At 36.9% G+C, this 17,479-nt stretch overlaps 1 protein-coding gene across 4 annotated transcripts in view; it reads left to right on the top strand.

Moving 5' to 3' along the window:
• LOC139767522 (uncharacterized) overlaps window positions 1–17,479 on the top strand; it is a 52,824-nt gene that overhangs the window by 12,919 nt on the left and 22,426 nt on the right. For all 4 annotated transcript variants that reach the window (XM_071696968.1, XM_071696966.1, XM_071696967.1 and 1 more), the window contains exons 5-6: window positions 3,417–3,767; window positions 5,127–5,200. In XM_071696968.1, the coding sequence (XP_071553069.1) occupies window positions 3,417–3,767; window positions 5,127–5,200 (425 nt within the window). The remainder of the gene's footprint in view (window positions 1–3,416; window positions 3,768–5,126; window positions 5,201–17,479) is intronic.

The raw sequence follows: 17,479 nt of genomic DNA, 5'->3' as shown, positions 1-17,479 counted from the left end.
TTTTGGGAGGTAAGTTTTATTACATATCTCAGAGGTAAGTCTCAAGTATATGTGTAAAAGGTAAGTCACACATTATATATATATATACATGTAAATATGTTCTGTGGTATTTACTTAGAATAGGGTATACTTATGATAAGTTTGGTGTTGTTTGATGGTCACTTTAGCCATCATTACACAAACATTTTAAAATGTCAGTGCAAGGATTTGTTGCTGTGGTTATGGCAGTTGACCTGACCAAATATGAATATTACTAACAAACCATAAGATTATGTTTTAGAAGAATATGTATGTAAGAGTTTCTGGGACATGGTGTATATTGCCATATTGCTGGCTATAGTGCATAAGCAACCTTTGATGTAGTGTTGTGAAGAAGGGTGTATGAAAATTAGTAAGATTCCAGAGTGATTTTTATTTTGAGCATTGAAGGAATGGTTGTGTTTCACAAAGGTGCAAGAGAAGTCAGAAACAGGAAAAATAAGGTAGGATGTTTGGTAATGACATATGGCGAGGTATTTCTGTGTAGATCTGGTATGTATTTTGAGAATGCTTGAATAGAAAGCAATATATTTTTTTTTTATTTCATTTTTGAAGAAATGCAATGTTGTGGATGCTTAATGTAATATTATTTTTTTGTTATCTGTGAAAACAAGTCCGTAAATGGGCTCGGAGTGGTTATTAACTAGAAGAATGGGAAAAGACACCATATTTTGGTGTATCTGGGGAATTGACAGTAGAAGTTCATTGTGACGCTGGCTACACAGTAAATGGTGGTGGGGTTCCATGGATTATAGATATCCACTCTGTGTTTGCTGGGTTATGAATCAGGCGAACCTCTTATTTTTGTATAAATGGCACATAACCAGCTCTTGTACCATGTGTCTGCTGGGTCATGAGTAAGGCAAACCTCTTTTTTTTGTATAAATGGCACATAACCAGCTCTTGTCCCATGTGTCTGCTGGGTCATGAGAAAGGGCAACCTCTTATTTTTGTATAAATGACACATTCACCAGTTCTTAGACCATATCTGTACTGGGTTATGAAAAAGGCAAATTTCATATTTTTGTGTATGTGGCATGTTCACCTGCTCTTGTACTGTATGTTTGCTGGGTTATGAGGCAAACATCTTGTTTTTGTACGTATATGGTATGTTTACTGGCTCTTGTGCTATGTATCTGCTATGTGAACTACATTACATTTTTCTCTGCCACTTTTACCATTTTGAAGAGAAACTCACTTTGAACTAAAGAGGTTATTTCACATTCAGTAACTCTGCTTATGTAAATATTTTAACTGACTAAGAAGTCATTTGAAGGAAATGAAATGGAGTGGTAAAAACAAAGAAGACATTATTCTCATATCTTTTCTGTTTGAACAAAGCTTCTGTAGGGGTTCAGTGAATGGCCTAGGTTTTTATTGACCCCTTTTCCAAAGTCAAATGGGCCAAAAGTTGTATCCCATACCACTGCTGACACTGGTGTTGTACAGAGTTTGCATATGAATACTTCTTGACTGCTGATCCAGATCTTTTCATTTTCAATATAAGCTTCCTTAATGGGTTTAGAAATTGCATTGGCTAAGGCAAGGACCTTATTTTTATAGGTCTCTGTGGCCATCTTTTTTCCCCCACCATAAGTGGATCATGTACAGAGATCTCTTAATGCTGTTCACTCAGATATATTCATGTCCAGATGAAAGTTTCCTTGACGGGGTTCCCTGAAGTGGTTGTATTTAGATCTTATTCTTATTTTCAGGGTTACAGGATCCTATTTCATCCTTTTGTTTTGTTGGTCATTTGATGGAAAGAAGTTGTGGGCTGGAATTATGCTTCTGTACAAAGCTGAACCTTTCTGGATTTTGAAAGTGTGTATAGCTGGTCTTCACCATAGTCCTTTCACTTTGAAGTACACGCACTTACACAAACTGAAATGTACATCCTGTTTCCACAAGGTGAACTACAATAATTGATGCTGTGCCCCCAGGTCATGTAGAAAAGGAATCCAGTTGGTTTTCTTTCTTTACACTTATTCAAAATGTATCACTATATCAGAATTTAAAACAAAAGTATTTGAAGGAGTTTGTGTGGCTGCTTCTCATTTGAATTGAGCAGTTTTCAGAAGTAGAACCTGCACCCTGACAAGTGATGTATATACCTGAATCAGTGAAATGACAGCAAACTAGTATATGCATAACAGATCCATCCCACAAGTGGAATTTGCATGACCCATGTCTTTGTGGATGTTGCAAAAATTTCAATGAAATTAGAATCTGCAAAATTATAAGAAGATAAACTTGGGTATTGAAACATTTAAGTATCTGTTATATGTGATGTGGGCTCAGTTTTTATGTTGGGTTGCTGAGTGCCAGTATCGGTATCAAAGACACGAAGCATCAGTATTAATGCTACATATTGATGCTTCTTTAGGTAGATAGATGAATCATTTTAAAAGTCACGTAATTGATGGTGCATGGCTGAATGAATGGAATATTCTTTATTTTCGAAATGGTCTCAAAAACACGGTGTTGATGGTCAAAACCATGTGCTAAAAATATATCCTGTGTTTGGTACTTGAGATGGGAATGAATGGACTCAAGAAATCACTTAAGTTGGATGTAAATATATGGTGAAATGGAGGTAAGTACATGAGTACATGTGAAATAGGAAAGGATGAAAATTAGAATGCTGTGAAGACAGCTAGACTGTACATATTGTTTAGTAATGCATTACATGCATAATCTAGCTGAATGAACAGCAAATTGATCCATTATCTTAATTGTGAAGGGAAATCTTTACTTAATTGGGTCAGTTGTAGTGAAAGAGAGGGAGTGTAGAAATGTGAAGTGTCGAAGCCAGTTGATTGTATTGCAAAGTGTGGAGTTTTGAAGGAGTGTTTGAAACTGAGAATAGGATGGTCAGTGAGGTAAGTGATACATATTTTATTTAACTATGAGGGGTAAGTAGATATTTATAAGATTAAGATTTAACAGAGTCTAGGTGAGAAAAATGAGTGTTGACAGATATGTATTTATGTTTATTGACCAGAATAGTTGATGTAGACTTTATATTGGCCAGTTCTCTACAATTCATAGTAACATGTAGATTATGGACAGCCTCAATGGGCTTTTATATACTCATGAAGAATCATTTAAACAACAGTTTTGACTGGAATGTGATGGATTTTATGAAGGTTTGTTGCAAGTCCATATCATCAGATGTTATGGCGAGAAGGAATTTTAGCATAATTTTTCCTTACACTACCAAGTGCTAAAACTGACTTTCGCCAAACACAAACTTTAGAGAAAACCACAAGAAGGAAAATCACTGCCTTTTGAGAATTTTCAGTGATGCTCGGGTGATGTTTTAATAGATATTTTACCCACACCACAATATTAACTTCCCATTGCTGTTATATTAGGGAATAGAAGAGAAAGCTCCTCAGCAGGATTCAAGCGTGATGCACCACAAGGGCGGGCTGATGACAAAAAAAGACAGAGAAATATGAGAGAAACCCCTTCTGGTGGATTCAGGCGAGATGCACCTCAGGGGCAAACTGATGACAAAATGCAACGCAGAAATAGAAGAGAAAGCTCTTCCACAGAATTCAAGCGTGATGCCCCTCAAGGGCATGTCAGTGACAAGAGTAGACACTGGCAAAACCAAGAGAAAGACACTCATGGTCAAAAAGAATTAAGTGCTTGGGCTGACATTTCGGAATTCAATAATGACCATGACAGAGCTTGGTTTGCTGAGGAGAACAAGAGATTAGGTAAGTAATAAGTTAATTTTTTCAATAAATGTTTTTCACATAGTGAAATAGTGTTTATTTAGTTGTTGAAATTGGTTTTGCTTGTTCTTTTAAGTGTATTTTTTACCAGGAAATTATTTGAGTAGTAATTGCATCTGTGTGAGACTTTCTAATCCCTTATCTCACTGGGAAGATACAACACCAGCTTAAAGAAATAGAAATAATGCTGCCTAAATGGATCATGATGTTGATAGAGGTAGCATGTATCATGAGACAAATTAAGTATACTGTACATCAGTGAAATTGCTTAGAAAAATCAAAGCACATTGAAGGTGATTCCAAATCATCATCAGTTTTCTTTAGATAGTGTTTTATAGGAACCCTTCATTTATATTGGTTCTCAGTGTAAATGTCTGCATTACTCATCAGCTTCACTTGGGTTTCTTTTATCCAGTTTGATAAAGCATTGTCTAACCAGAACTGCATTTACTCCTGATACAGTATTTTATGCTGAATATAGGATGTTTTGAGAATTTAGTCAAAGTTGCTGCACTGATTGTAAAGTATGTAATAGCATACAGTTTATACAAGGAAGAAGTTGCTGAGCAACATGCCATTGGATGGACAAGAAGGCGCACCATTGTATGCTCAAAATGTATGTATACTGTGTTTTAGGAGTCTTTTCTTAGGGCAGTATACTGAATGTGAAAGATCATTTAGATTGTCTTTGTGTTATAAGTAGATATACACTTTTGATGTAGATGTTTCGTTCTGTGTTATGGTCATTTCCCTTAGAGTAGACAGTGGTAAGTTTTAATGGAAATACTTCCCTATTGAGCCTGACCATCCAGGTTATCAAGGATAGCACATTATTTTTAAGCCCATTAAGTAGAAGTTTGACAAGAACAATATCTGTCATGTCATATATTTACTTAACCATCCATATGTCCATCCTATGGCATTTACGGTGTGGGATTAATCCATTGTTAAGGTTTTATGCGAAATGGGCTTGCTATGCCAGTTGCAGTGAGACTTTTGTTCTTATGTCAGTTGGACACCCCACACCTTTTAAGATGTTCTCAATTGCTAGCATTGTAATCAGTCATCTTGTGACATAGATAAATTCAAAAGGTAACTCAAGTCCAGTGGAGCCCAGCCATTTTGTGATATCTGGTGTGAAGCAGGAAGATATTCGCATGACTAGGGGAAGCTAGTTAGCAGTTAGTTAGTTAGAAAAATGTAAGTAATAGATATACAGTACTGTATATACTAGATATGAATAATGTATATACTCTAGTGAGGTACACATGTTATTGGATATGATAATGTATATATTCATGTTATCCATATGATGGTAATTTTTCTACAACTTTTTTGTAGCTGAACAGTATGGCAGTTGCAACACAGGGAATAACATTGGATGCCAACCAGGGAAGGTGGGATACTCTTTTGAGGTAAGGCCACTGTTGCACAAAATAGTGCGTAATGTTCGGAAAAATTGTCCATTTCTGTGGAGTTGCCAGCTGCTTCCAATATAAACAAAATGTTAGATGAACAAAGTGAGGGTTACCTCAGTATATTAAATGACTGTAAATGATGAGAAAGGCAAAATTTGGAACACAAAACTTCTGTAGAAATAGAAAATTTTGTTTTAAAAATGGAGAATTTAAGAACATGACAGATCACAGAGTGAATATTTAGTGTGAATGTAGTGAAGAAGACAGTTCATTGGCGAAGAGACTTATGAGAAAAGCATCCCTTTCATTTTTAGGTTCCTGTTTAATTTCTCCCATATTGATATTTTTTCTAACTGAAAGCAGAATTTTTCTGAAATTCAGAAATGTTTGTAAACCTGTACTTGAAGGTCATTTTCCAGAAGCTCATTGATGGTGCATTGCACTGATGTATACCCTTCAGGTACATTGACAAAAGTTTTAGAACTTCGGTTTCCTGCATCATATGAAGTTCAGTTTCTGTCCTAACACTCTTCTGCTGTAGTATTTGATTTAATTCTGGTATTTGTTATTATTATATTTTCATTGAGACATTGATGCTACTTGTCTGACAGTTATTCAAGTTGGATAGAGCACCATATCCTGTTTGATATAAGGCCTTTTATTTTTGTATGATGATAGTTGGTAGGATGCCACAAGTTGAAGTGAAGAGGTTGGACAATTGTTATACGAAGACTGTCCTTTTACTCTCCTCATAGTGCTTATATATCAGAAGACTGTCCGCTTACTCTCCTCATAGTGCCTATATATCAGAAGACTGTCCAGTTCTCCTCATACTGCTTATATATCAGAAGACTGTCCTCTTACTCTCCTCGTAGTGCTTATATATCATTTCTTACCTTGAGCTAGTAACGAGCTCACATCCATTTTGTTGACCACACATAATGCAATTCCTTTATGGCTAATTTTTAAGCAAAACCCAGGTCTTCCTGAAGATAATTGCATTTGTAAGTCTTGGTGGAATATGCCACATACACTGTGTACAGTATGTTGACATGGTGGAATATGCCACATACACTGTGTACAGTATGTTGACACTACGCTGCTGAATATGCCACGTACACTGTGTACAGTATGTTGACACTACACAGCCGAATATGCCACATACACTATGTACAGTATGTTGACACTACACAGCCTTTCCTGGCTTTCGTTACTTGAAATCCAACAGAAGGAGGCATGAAGATACAAAGTTATCGATTCTTTCAGCTGACTGACAGAATGTTACCCATATTTATCATTATGTGAATGATGCTCTTTTGAATGTAGTTATGTTTGAAACTACTGTGCTTGTAAAGATTAGATGTAAGATATAAGGTGTAAACTCGCCTGTTGTAATGGTGTGTCACTGATCTCAGTTTTTTTATGTAGATCTGACCCTGATTATTTGTAGATAACCATATTTTTCATCGAGACAGTTAAGGCATTTAGTTATTTTCATTGGCGGCCTTCATCCTGAAATTATCATTTCCATGTTCAGTTCTTGATAATTATTGCATCTTGTATGTATCTATGTTAAAGGTAATTTGTAATAATTAATTTGATAGATGGGTTAGACTTCCTCCATCTATTGAAGATGTGACTCAAGTTTAGCCTCTTTAGCTTACTTTGATAAGTCTATTTAGCTTATCTTTCTGCCAGAGGGGTCACTTCTGTCATTTTTGGGGCTCTTGGGCCACTCAGGAAGGTAGCCATACCTCTACCATGTTTAGAACATTTTTTTAATGCTAGAGTGGATAGACTGTTTTTGTTCTGCTCCTTTTCACCTGAAACAGCCATAGCTATTGCTAAACCACAAGAGAATGTACCATTGTTAAGCTTTTTAATCTCATGATATAGTGTGGATGAGGTACAAAACTGAGGAGTCTTTGTCTTCTATTGTGGCATTACTCTGCATTTCTATTCTACAGGAGTTGATTCATTGGGATGGCAGGCATGGTTTGCTAAGTATGTTGGCTCGTCACTTGCCAACATCATACACCATGGAGTAAGTTATCCTTTCATACTTGGAAGGTTGCTACCCCTTTAAGAAAGAGGAAGCACTGTTAAAATGACATCCTTGCTTACCTTAGGAGTAAGTTTATATAGACTGGCATCCACGTCAGAATTAACTGGCATGTAATTTGACGAAGCAAACAGGTCATTCCTACTGCGAAAGCACTTTTTGATTGTTCCCTGTGCTCGCAAAAGTCAGTCAACTGGAGAGGCCATGAGTGGGGAGTGGTTATGGGTAGGGATGTGGTGTCAGTGCATTATACATGACAGCTAGAGAACAGATGTGAATGAATGAGGCCATTTCTTTGTCTGTTCCTGACTCTACCTTGCTAACATAGAGATTGGCAAACATACAAAAATAAGATAAGATATGTATTCTTTCTTTCTTTCAAACTATTCGCCATTTCCCGCATTAGCAAGGTAGCGTTAAGAACAGAGGACTGGGCCTCTGAGGGAATATCCTCACCTGGCCCCCTTCTCTGTTCCATCTTTTGGAAAATTAAAAAAAAACAAGAGGGGAGGATTTCCAGCCCCCCGCTCCCTCCCCTTTTAGTCGCCTTCTACGACACGCAGGGAATACGTGGGAAGTATTCTTTCTCCCCTATCCCCAGGGATAAAGATATATATGTGTATATGTAATAGATAGGGTTGTGCAGAGGAGGATGGATGTGTCGGAAATGAGATGTTTGAGGATGTGAGGTGGTTTCATCAAGTAATGAAAGGGTAAGAGAGATGTGTGGTAATAAAAAGAGTGTGGTTGAGAGAACAGAGGAGGTTGTATTGGTCACATGGAGAGAATGAGTGAGGAAAGATTGACAAAGAGGATATATGTGTCAGAGTTGGAGGGAATGAGGAGAAGTGGGAGACCAAGTTGGAGATGGAAGGATGGAGTGGAAAAGATTTTGAGCGATCGGGGCCTGAACATACTGGAGGATGAAAGGCGTGCGAGGAATAGAGTGAATTGGAACGATGTGGTATACCGGGGTCGACATGCTTTCAATGGATTGAACCAGGGCATGTGAAGCGTCTGGGGTAAAGCATCGAAAGCTTTGTGGGGCCTGGATGTGGAAAGGGAGTTGTGGTTTCGGTGCATTACTCATGACAGCTAGAGACTGTGTGTGAACGAATGTGGCTTTTGTTGTCTTTTCCTAGTGCTACCTCATGTGCACGTGAGGGGAGGGGGGTGTCATTTCATGTGTGGCTGGGTGGCGGCGGAAATGGATGAAGACAGCATGTATGAATATGTACATGCGGGGGGCTGGAAATCCTCCCCTCTCTTTTTTAATTTTCCAAAAGAAGGAACAGAGAAAGGGGCCAAGTGAGGCTATTCCCTCAAAGGCTCAGTCCTCTCTTCTTAACACTACCTCGCTAATGTGGGAAATGGTAAGTAGTATGAACATGTATGTATGTTGAAATGTATAGGTATGTATATGTGTGTGTGTGGGCGTTTATGTATATAAATGTATATGTGGGTGGGTTGGGCCATTCTTTCGTCTGTTTCCTTGCGAAACCCCGCTAACGCGGTAAACAGTGGCAAAGTATAATAAAGAATAAAGATGAATATGGGTTTAATGCTATAGGTCTCCTGCCTTCTGTAAATATTGCCATGAAATTATGTGCATGTTCTTACACATGTGGCTAGGGTTTCTTAGAATAGCTATTATAAAGTTTGAATAATTTTTTATTAAGGTTTCTGAGTCGGTCTCTCATCTTTTTGCTTCCTTCATGACATTGACAGATATCTCAAGATGTATTTAGATGATGGGAATTGGAAGCAGAAGGTATCTTGTCTGTTACTTGTTGATGAGAATACCTTCCTATGAGTACCTATGATGAGATTCTGCCAAAAGGCAGGGCCAGCGCATAGTACTCATTGGATGTCTTGCTTGATGAATAATACTAATTCTCTTTGCTGCCATGTACATTCATTAATTGTCAATCCTAGGTTCCTTTGGGACTGGTGATAGGTTTTTGGAGCAGTAATTATGGATAGTGTAATTATATCTTCTGTTAGGGCAAAAATTTATTTATACCAAATTTGAGGGATCCATTTATGGTTTTCTGCTGTTCGTGAAATTTGTTTTTGTATCAGATAATTGAGAAATGTATCCTTGTGCAAGATATGATAGGCTTCTCTCCATGCTGTCATAATTTTGGCCCATCATCATTGTACTTTATCACATTTGTGTACAGATAAGTCTTTGAAAACATATTTAATTTTATGTGATTAAATATTCCAGTGTAGTGCTTCTCAGAAATTGTGCCTTTCTGGTAAGTTTTTAGCTAGGATGAGAGATGTAGAAAAGTGTATTATATTGGGAGCAGCCAAGGCATTACTACCTCAAACTTCTTTGTCCAAATTAGGATAAGGTTTCCCATTACCTATTCAGAAGATTTTCAGTTGCAATTATCAAAGCATCATGTTACAACATAGTTCATAGCTATTATATTGTACCTTACTTATACCTGATACTGGTTTTGGAGGCTGACTTCAATCCTTGTGATCAGTCGGCCCTGGTAAGGGCCTGGTCTACCGGGCTGCCTGTTGCTGCTAGCCTTTTAACACAAAGAAAGGAAGAAAATAGTAATTAAACCTCTGTGTAAGGGTTTATACTGTGTATGAGAATGATTATGATGGTTTCAGGATTCTTTTGCGCTTTCTGCCGTCATCATATCCTGATGATTATTGTTCCACACCTCCATTCAAAGCGCTAGTGTTCAGTATAGATTTATGCTTCACCAGGGACAAATATCCAGGCTGTAATCAAAACTTTGTTGCAGGAAGTGTAAATCAACTCTGTTTGAAATGCTTTTAGATCATTTTTAATCTTGTGTTTACACTACTATAGAATGGGTGAAGCATATAAGCTACCATAGCCCATTCACATATATTCACATCTTATCATCATTGTGACAGAGTGGATAAAAATTGTCCACAGTAGATATAGTTCCATAAATTTTCACCTTGTTTGAATTACTAAGGTTTCATTTGAGACTTGTGTCTCCAAATCTTTATTCCAGAACTGAGCAAAAACTTCCACTGCTCTGTCAGTTGTGGTTCTCCTGGCACTGCTGTTGAAAGTACCTCAATGCCTTAGTATTATTCTTCAGAGCTATTCTTCTCTCATGGGTGTGGTGTGATTCATTGTCTTGTTCTTTGTACCATACTGTTATATATCTTTGTTACCAGCCAGTTATGTTCTGCTTAATGATACCATCTTAACAGCCTTCCATTCATTTGCATTTCCAATAGCCTTCTTACTTCACGTTTGTTGTTTTCATCATAATTCTTAATTCTATCTTTTCTGAGCCAGACTGTGAGCCAGAGTACTTACAGCATTTGACTGTTGTCCCGACCAAGTTAGATGTGCGGTGTATGACAAATAAATATACAGTCATCTGATAATGATCATTCTGTAAATATTAGGAAGAACCTACAGTACTGAGAAAAAAAATAAAGAGGCATTTTGGGTGCAGCCACTGTTGCTAAATGTTGCCAGCCAACTTCTTAACCTTCCTCCTTGACTTAACCTTTCTACTTGCCTGTAATGTCCATCCAGGCATGGAAATTGGAGCTGCCAAGTAGTTTTTGGTGTAGATTGTGTAAAGAAGCAAATGTATTGTGAATTTTGGTTTCATTCATGCTGGAAGTTGTCTGAAGTGACTCTTTCCTGCTCTTTTGTGTCCTTCCATATATTGGGCTGATTGTCTCCCATTGATAAACCACTTGACCATTGTCATGAGAAAAGTCTAGGATCCTGGCTGGCTTTGGAGGAGAAATATCTTGATTTATTTCTCATTATTTCGTTGGTGAATGTTAACCCCAAGATAGCACTTGCATTTAATGAGAGTGTGTGGATACACTGGAGCAATAGTTAGTGTTGGCCTAGCATAAAATTCTTGAATTACAGTTAGAAGCTGGTGGATAGAAACTTGTCTTTCTGATTGTAGATGTAGCTGGAGAGATCTACCAGTTTAATGGAGAATTCCCTTGTTATATGAGTACTCTCAACTCTACCTCATGAATGGCGAAGAACATGAATTCCAAACTGAGCAACATTGTGGTAAGAAATGCTGTCATATATTGTTACCCTTTTTTCTTATACATTTTTTTATAACAAAAACAGAGTGCTTTTGTGACATGAAGTGAAGAATGCTTTCATAATTTTAAGTCTAGTATCTACGTAATGGAGATGTTTGTCTGTGTAAGATTAACTTTTGTATTTAATTCATCCTTAGAATATTTGCTTGTTTAAGGACTCTTCAGTAGGGAACTTTTGTTCATCTGGTACTTTCATCATGAAAGTTGGTCACTTGAGGACCTGTTGTGCTAAACCATGGTTAGTTCTACCACCTGTAATGCTCCTGTACATTTGCCCATTGCTCCAGCGAGCTTAGTTTAGGTCTTAGCACAGCACTCACCAGCCGTGTAAGTATGCACATTAAGGCTTGCCTCCTTGTTAGTATGCTGACTCATACTGTGCTTTTTTTTTACATAAATGGGAATGCAGTATTTGCCTACCTACGAGTACCTCCAACAGAATTTTATTGGAGAGAGAGGGCTTGCATGTGGTGCTCACTGCATGTCTTGCTTGTTGATTAATGCTGTATTTTTCAGCTGTAGTGTTACAGTCATCCATTTTAGATTCATTTAAAGGTAATAGATAGATTATGGTAGATTTTTTTTGCTCACACGAAGAGGAACAACTCAAGCCGTAATGGTATTTAATTTCCTTTTTATATGGAGTACTGCTAACATATTTGGGTGGCTTTTCTTCCACCTTCCAGTTTGACTTGAGATCACTCAAAAAGGAATTATCATCTTTCAGGCTCTCAGTTCATAGCTTGAACTCCTTCCTGATTACTGTAGTGTTGCTGTGGTCTCTCTGCTGTACTGCTAACATTTTGGTATCTTCTCTTGAGAACTGACAGCTAGCATGCCCTATCCCATGGCTAGTTCATGCAGCATGTGGGAGGCCATTCCCCAGAGGAATTGTACAGGTCTGGACCTCTTAAAGGAAGACCAAATGTAGCTGGGGAAAAAATTGTGGGGATAAAATGGAATGAAGTTTGACTATGAAGAGAAAAAATCACCAGCTGAATAGGCTAATTGTTGAGATGTTACTGCTGACGCCATATGTGTGGGATGTAGCCTGTCAAAAGCATCACATGCTTTATGATCTATCCAGAGAAGGAGGCGGCACACAAAAAGCCGATACTTGAAAACAGAATCAAAATAATGTCTGTCAGAGAGAGAGAGAGAGAGAGAGAGAGAGAGAGAGAAGCTTGAAATTACCAACATTTAAAATTTTTAGAGAGCCAAGAAAATTTTGGAAAGCATACTTGTATCCGTTATTTTCTTTTTCGTTAATGGTAACTCAGGTTAGCTGGTTTACTTAATCTTTTGCATTAGGATTCATTAGCCACTGCCCTTTATAAAGATGCTTTCTTTTTCTGTGTTATTATTATAGTCAGCTGTACCCATGTAGCCCATTCTCATGGAGAAAATTTCTCATATTTCTCGCAACTAGAGAGTCTGATGTTTTCCAGGCCTTAGTCTGCATTATCTTAGCTGTGTAAGTCTCAGTCTTATAAAGAAAGTATGAGATGCTTGCAACTGTATAAATAGTGTTAAAAGTAAGATCTATATGGTGTTCCCAGTTTTCTTGGATTAAAGGTGAAATGGACCGCTTAATTCATTGATGATATGTTACATGGGATTGCCGTTGTTTTCCATCCATCATGAAGAACTAAAGATTTCTCAGCTTGCTAGATTTATAAGGTCTTGCATACTTTTAAAGGAAATCCAATTGACCGTTCTTTTGATGTAAGTGGTAGAATTAAGTTTATGCTAAAAATATGATGCCTTTTGTTTTGGTTTATACAGGTGCTTTAGGTTATGTGTGCATCATATCTCAAGAAACTGTGTAACGTACAGAATGTCTTATTTTTCACTCCTGTATTTAGAATTCATAGGTGGAAGAAAGATACCTACAGTGCACTTGGGCTGACTCGTGGGTATTATTTCCTAAGAATTTTATGTTGTATGAGCTCTTTAGGATTTCTTACAGGAGTTTGGACATATTATTAAAGGAAGTAATTTTACTTTGCTTGCACAGGTACCTCCTGGTAGATAGTTTACTCATTTGCTTTTAGGAAAAATGTTATCTTGTACATATGTGCAATTACTGAGTCTTTTGCGCTTAGTAAAGATATTTCTTGATCAAAAAATTTTCTTATGAATTTTAGATAAAGTTTAAAGTGTCCAACTTATTTCTAACCTGGAATTAGAGATATCCCTTTTTTATTTTTAGGTTTAAACAGTTTTGTATTTCATGGATTCTTTTTAGTTATGTACAGTATGCTTCATAAGAGTTTTATTTTCTGCAGAAATTCTCATTAGGATTTGCTATTTTGTGCAAAGCAATTTTCAGATTGCTACTCGAAGTTTTTCTCTGGAAGAGAACATGCTTTAAAGATTGAGGGACATTATTCGTTTGAGGCAGTTGCTCATAATACATGACTTTATTTTATGTCCCATTTGCCCTTTCTCTTATTCCCACCTCTCCCTCTTCCCATCCCTTGTAAGGTAATTTACAGAGTTAAATGTGAGTTAGGTTTTATCCACGGATACAATGGGGCACCTGCAACCATTGAACACACTGCTCTGCTAGTATTTTTTTTAATCATATGTATGTATGTATGTATGATAACTACCAAATTATCTTAATCTTGTTTTAGCCATGCTGTGCTACTCTTTTTATGGATAACAAGACTTTCTGGTTTAAAAGCAATCATTGTATTACTTTGATCCTTTGTAAGGAGAAAGTTTGAAGGAAGGGATGAAATTTCTATGATGTAGTCATGGTACTCTTTACTTCAAAAATTTTCTGTGTACTGAAATTGATGTAGATAAAGAACACTTTTCTTCAATTTTTTTTCTAACCATGATAATGTTTATTATACATGTAGCAGTTCACTGTTTTGTGTTCTGGCATTGCATTTTAGGGAGTGGCATATGCAGTAGTACATTCTATTGCTTTTTATGGGTGTTGTGAAGAGGTGATTTTCAGGATCTTGGATCTGCATTACAGTGGTATGAAACATGTATAGTAACAGAATAATCAAATATGTATAGGATGGGAATAAAACATCTTTACAGGTTGAATGTATATAGCTCAGGTTCATATTATGTACATGCAGATAATTTGGGTATGTTCAAGAGTTAACATGAGTTGTTGGTTTTGATAAACATTTTGAAAGTTAAAAAATATATCATAATTGCAACATGACGACAAGTATAGAGAAGGTTTAACAAGAAAAGGGTAATATGATTGTAGTAGTAGAGGTTGTGCATGACTTATCTATCTTTATTTCTGATGCCCATTCCCTTTGGGGACTCTGTCAAGGGGATGGCCTGTACCAAAAATTCTACATGACTGGTGAACTTTATTGCCACTTCTTAACCCCACCCTTAACAGACCATTGGCAGAGGGGTAACTAGTGCAGTTTTTTCCAAGGCATGACATCCTCTTTTGCAGATGTAAGATTGGAAACTATATTTATGGTAAGGTAATCTGTTTAAAAAGGGAAAGCAAGCAAAGGAAGGAAATAAGACACAAGTTTATATGTATGTGTATGTATACGTGTATATCTTGTGTGTGTGGGTGTTTATGTATATATGTGTGTATGTGAGTGGATGGGCCATTCTTCATCTTTTTCCTGGAGCTACCTCACTGATGAGGGAGTTGGTGATCAAGTATGATATAAAAGAGTATATACATATTTATTTATTTATTTATTTATTATACTTGATTGCCCTTTCCCGCATCAGTGAGGCAGCGCCAGGAAACAGACAAATAACCACCCATCCACTTATATACGCATATATGTATGTAAATGCCCATACACATACATATACATATCAGCATATACGCATATACATATATACACATGTACATATTCATACTTGCTTGCCCACATCCATTCCTGGCACCACATCACCCCACAGGAAACAACATAGCTACATATGGATATAGTGTAAAATAGTTAAAAATAAATGTTACAAATTTTTATGCATTACATACTTATTATAATAATGAGAAGTGAGACTCATGATTCTTGGGAAAATGGAGTAGTTAGCCACTTTTGCAGATGGAACAGGCATCAGAGGTGTAGATAGATAGATAGATAGATAGATAGATTTGCCAACTGGTTCAGCATTAAGTGAGGTATTTTGTGTTTTACCTTAGTTGGTCTAAAAATTACCCTCATAACATCTCGATTCATGTCGTTCTATATCTGTTACCAGGATAATATCATCTTAATGCTGATAGCAGATTTATTGTTTGATTGATTCATTTTTTTATCCCTTAGACATATTTGTAAACACCTTGAGCTTTGGAGTTTTTTTTTTTTTCATAAGGTACCCTGTACTATGGCTGGGAAGGCATGTCAGATACAGATGAAATGTCACATACAGAAAAAGTTGCTATACACCTGTTGATATCAGCATGTCAAAGCTAATTGATTGGCTTATGTACTGATCTCAGATTGTTATTATGGGTTCAGTGCTGAGTCTCTCAAATGACCTCTTACACCTAGTATTGATTTTTATTAGATGTATCATGTTTGTCTTAGCTAGCTTAGTCGTTACGTATTTGTCTTCTTCAGTCATTGTACGTGTGATGCTTCTCTGGGTTGTACGTAAATTCAAGTAAGAACCACCCAAATAATCTCTGTTTGTCTGTCCATTCCCTCAATACATGGGATGGATCAAGTGGATACATATTTATAAATCATCTCCATATACTTTCAGTTATATGCAGTGTATTAAAAAGAATAATCTCATTAACAGTAAAGTGTGCTTTAAAATGTTTTACATTCAACAGTTAGTTGATATACCTTGTAAGACATGCTCCATACCTTCTCCCACCCTTTCACTACAGCAGTTAGATTGCTTAACCACTATATTAAGCATAATTACTTGAAATATGCCCAAGCCTTAACTAATTACTACCCAGATCTCGTCATTTCCACAATGTCAGTTTCTTCTTTTTTCACCCCCAAGTGTAAAATGATAAACCTGCTTCAGCTCATATGTCACATGTTCATCTCCATGCCTTTCATACATAAAACAATGTTAGGACAAATATACCTTCAAACATACCCATGTTCACCCTCCCAGATAATTACTTCTTTTTCCACACATTTCTCAATGCTCCCAGGACCTTTGGCCCCTCTCCCTCCCAGTGGCTCACTTCTGCTTCCATGTCCACTCCCAGGTAGCTAATATATTCACTTCATTTCCTCCAAATTTTCTCCACTCAACCTCACACCCCAACTATGTGTTCATGGCCATCTTACCTCAACAGCAAACGAAACTGCATTAGTTGGGTGTATGAAGTGTGGTAGCTTCCATTTCGTGTGACCATAGTCCACCTGTACCCCATTGTTACACCATCTCTTTTCTTATGTATTGCAGAGGGGGAAGAAACCAATAGCCCCCACATCATTCTAATACATGCATCACCATACTTTTAGAAACCATCCTTGTTATATGTCCCTTGCTTGCCAATTCCATCATTACATTTTTTCAACACTCTTATTCATATTCGTCACACCTTCATTTCTCAGCTTGTCTGTTCTTCCAAATACTGTATGAAATCTTGGTAAATCAGTCTTTGGGGTTTGTATTTGCTGATCTACTGTTATTGCAACCCTGTGGTTTACTTTTTTACATCAAGGTAGGTTGTTTCACTCCTGTTCATCAGGATAGCTGAACTGTTCTTGTTGTTATGTGTCACCACATTTGCAAACTCGCATTCACATAGTAGAATTAAGTGTAGATCAGAATCATTGTTAATGCTATCTGATCATAAGGATATTTTTTTTATAATGACTCACATGACATCAGCATGACCTATCCAGTCAAAGGCCATCTTGAATGAAAGGAATAAAGTAAGAGAAAAATAATGTGAAAATCATTCAGGGTTCTGTAGTTCTTTTTAGGATGTAAAATTGGTAAATGTTTCCTTATCATAATTGTGTAATTTATTATTCATCTCATTAGTGTATGGTTCATGAGTCCATACTGACTGCATTTTGATTAATGTGAATCTGGAAAGCCATGTTCTATATTCTCTGGATGTGAATTTTGAAAGCTGTATTCCACTAATGCCCTAACGCATTGAAAGAACATGAAAATCTGAAAGAAACACCAGT

Source organism: Panulirus ornatus, chromosome 61, assembly GCF_036320965.1.
Source record: "Panulirus ornatus isolate Po-2019 chromosome 61, ASM3632096v1, whole genome shotgun sequence".
Lineage (NCBI taxonomy): Eukaryota > Metazoa > Arthropoda > Malacostraca > Decapoda > Palinuridae > Panulirus > Panulirus ornatus.
Note: the sequence above shows the minus strand (reverse complement) of the source record. Positions and strands in the feature narration are given on the sequence as shown.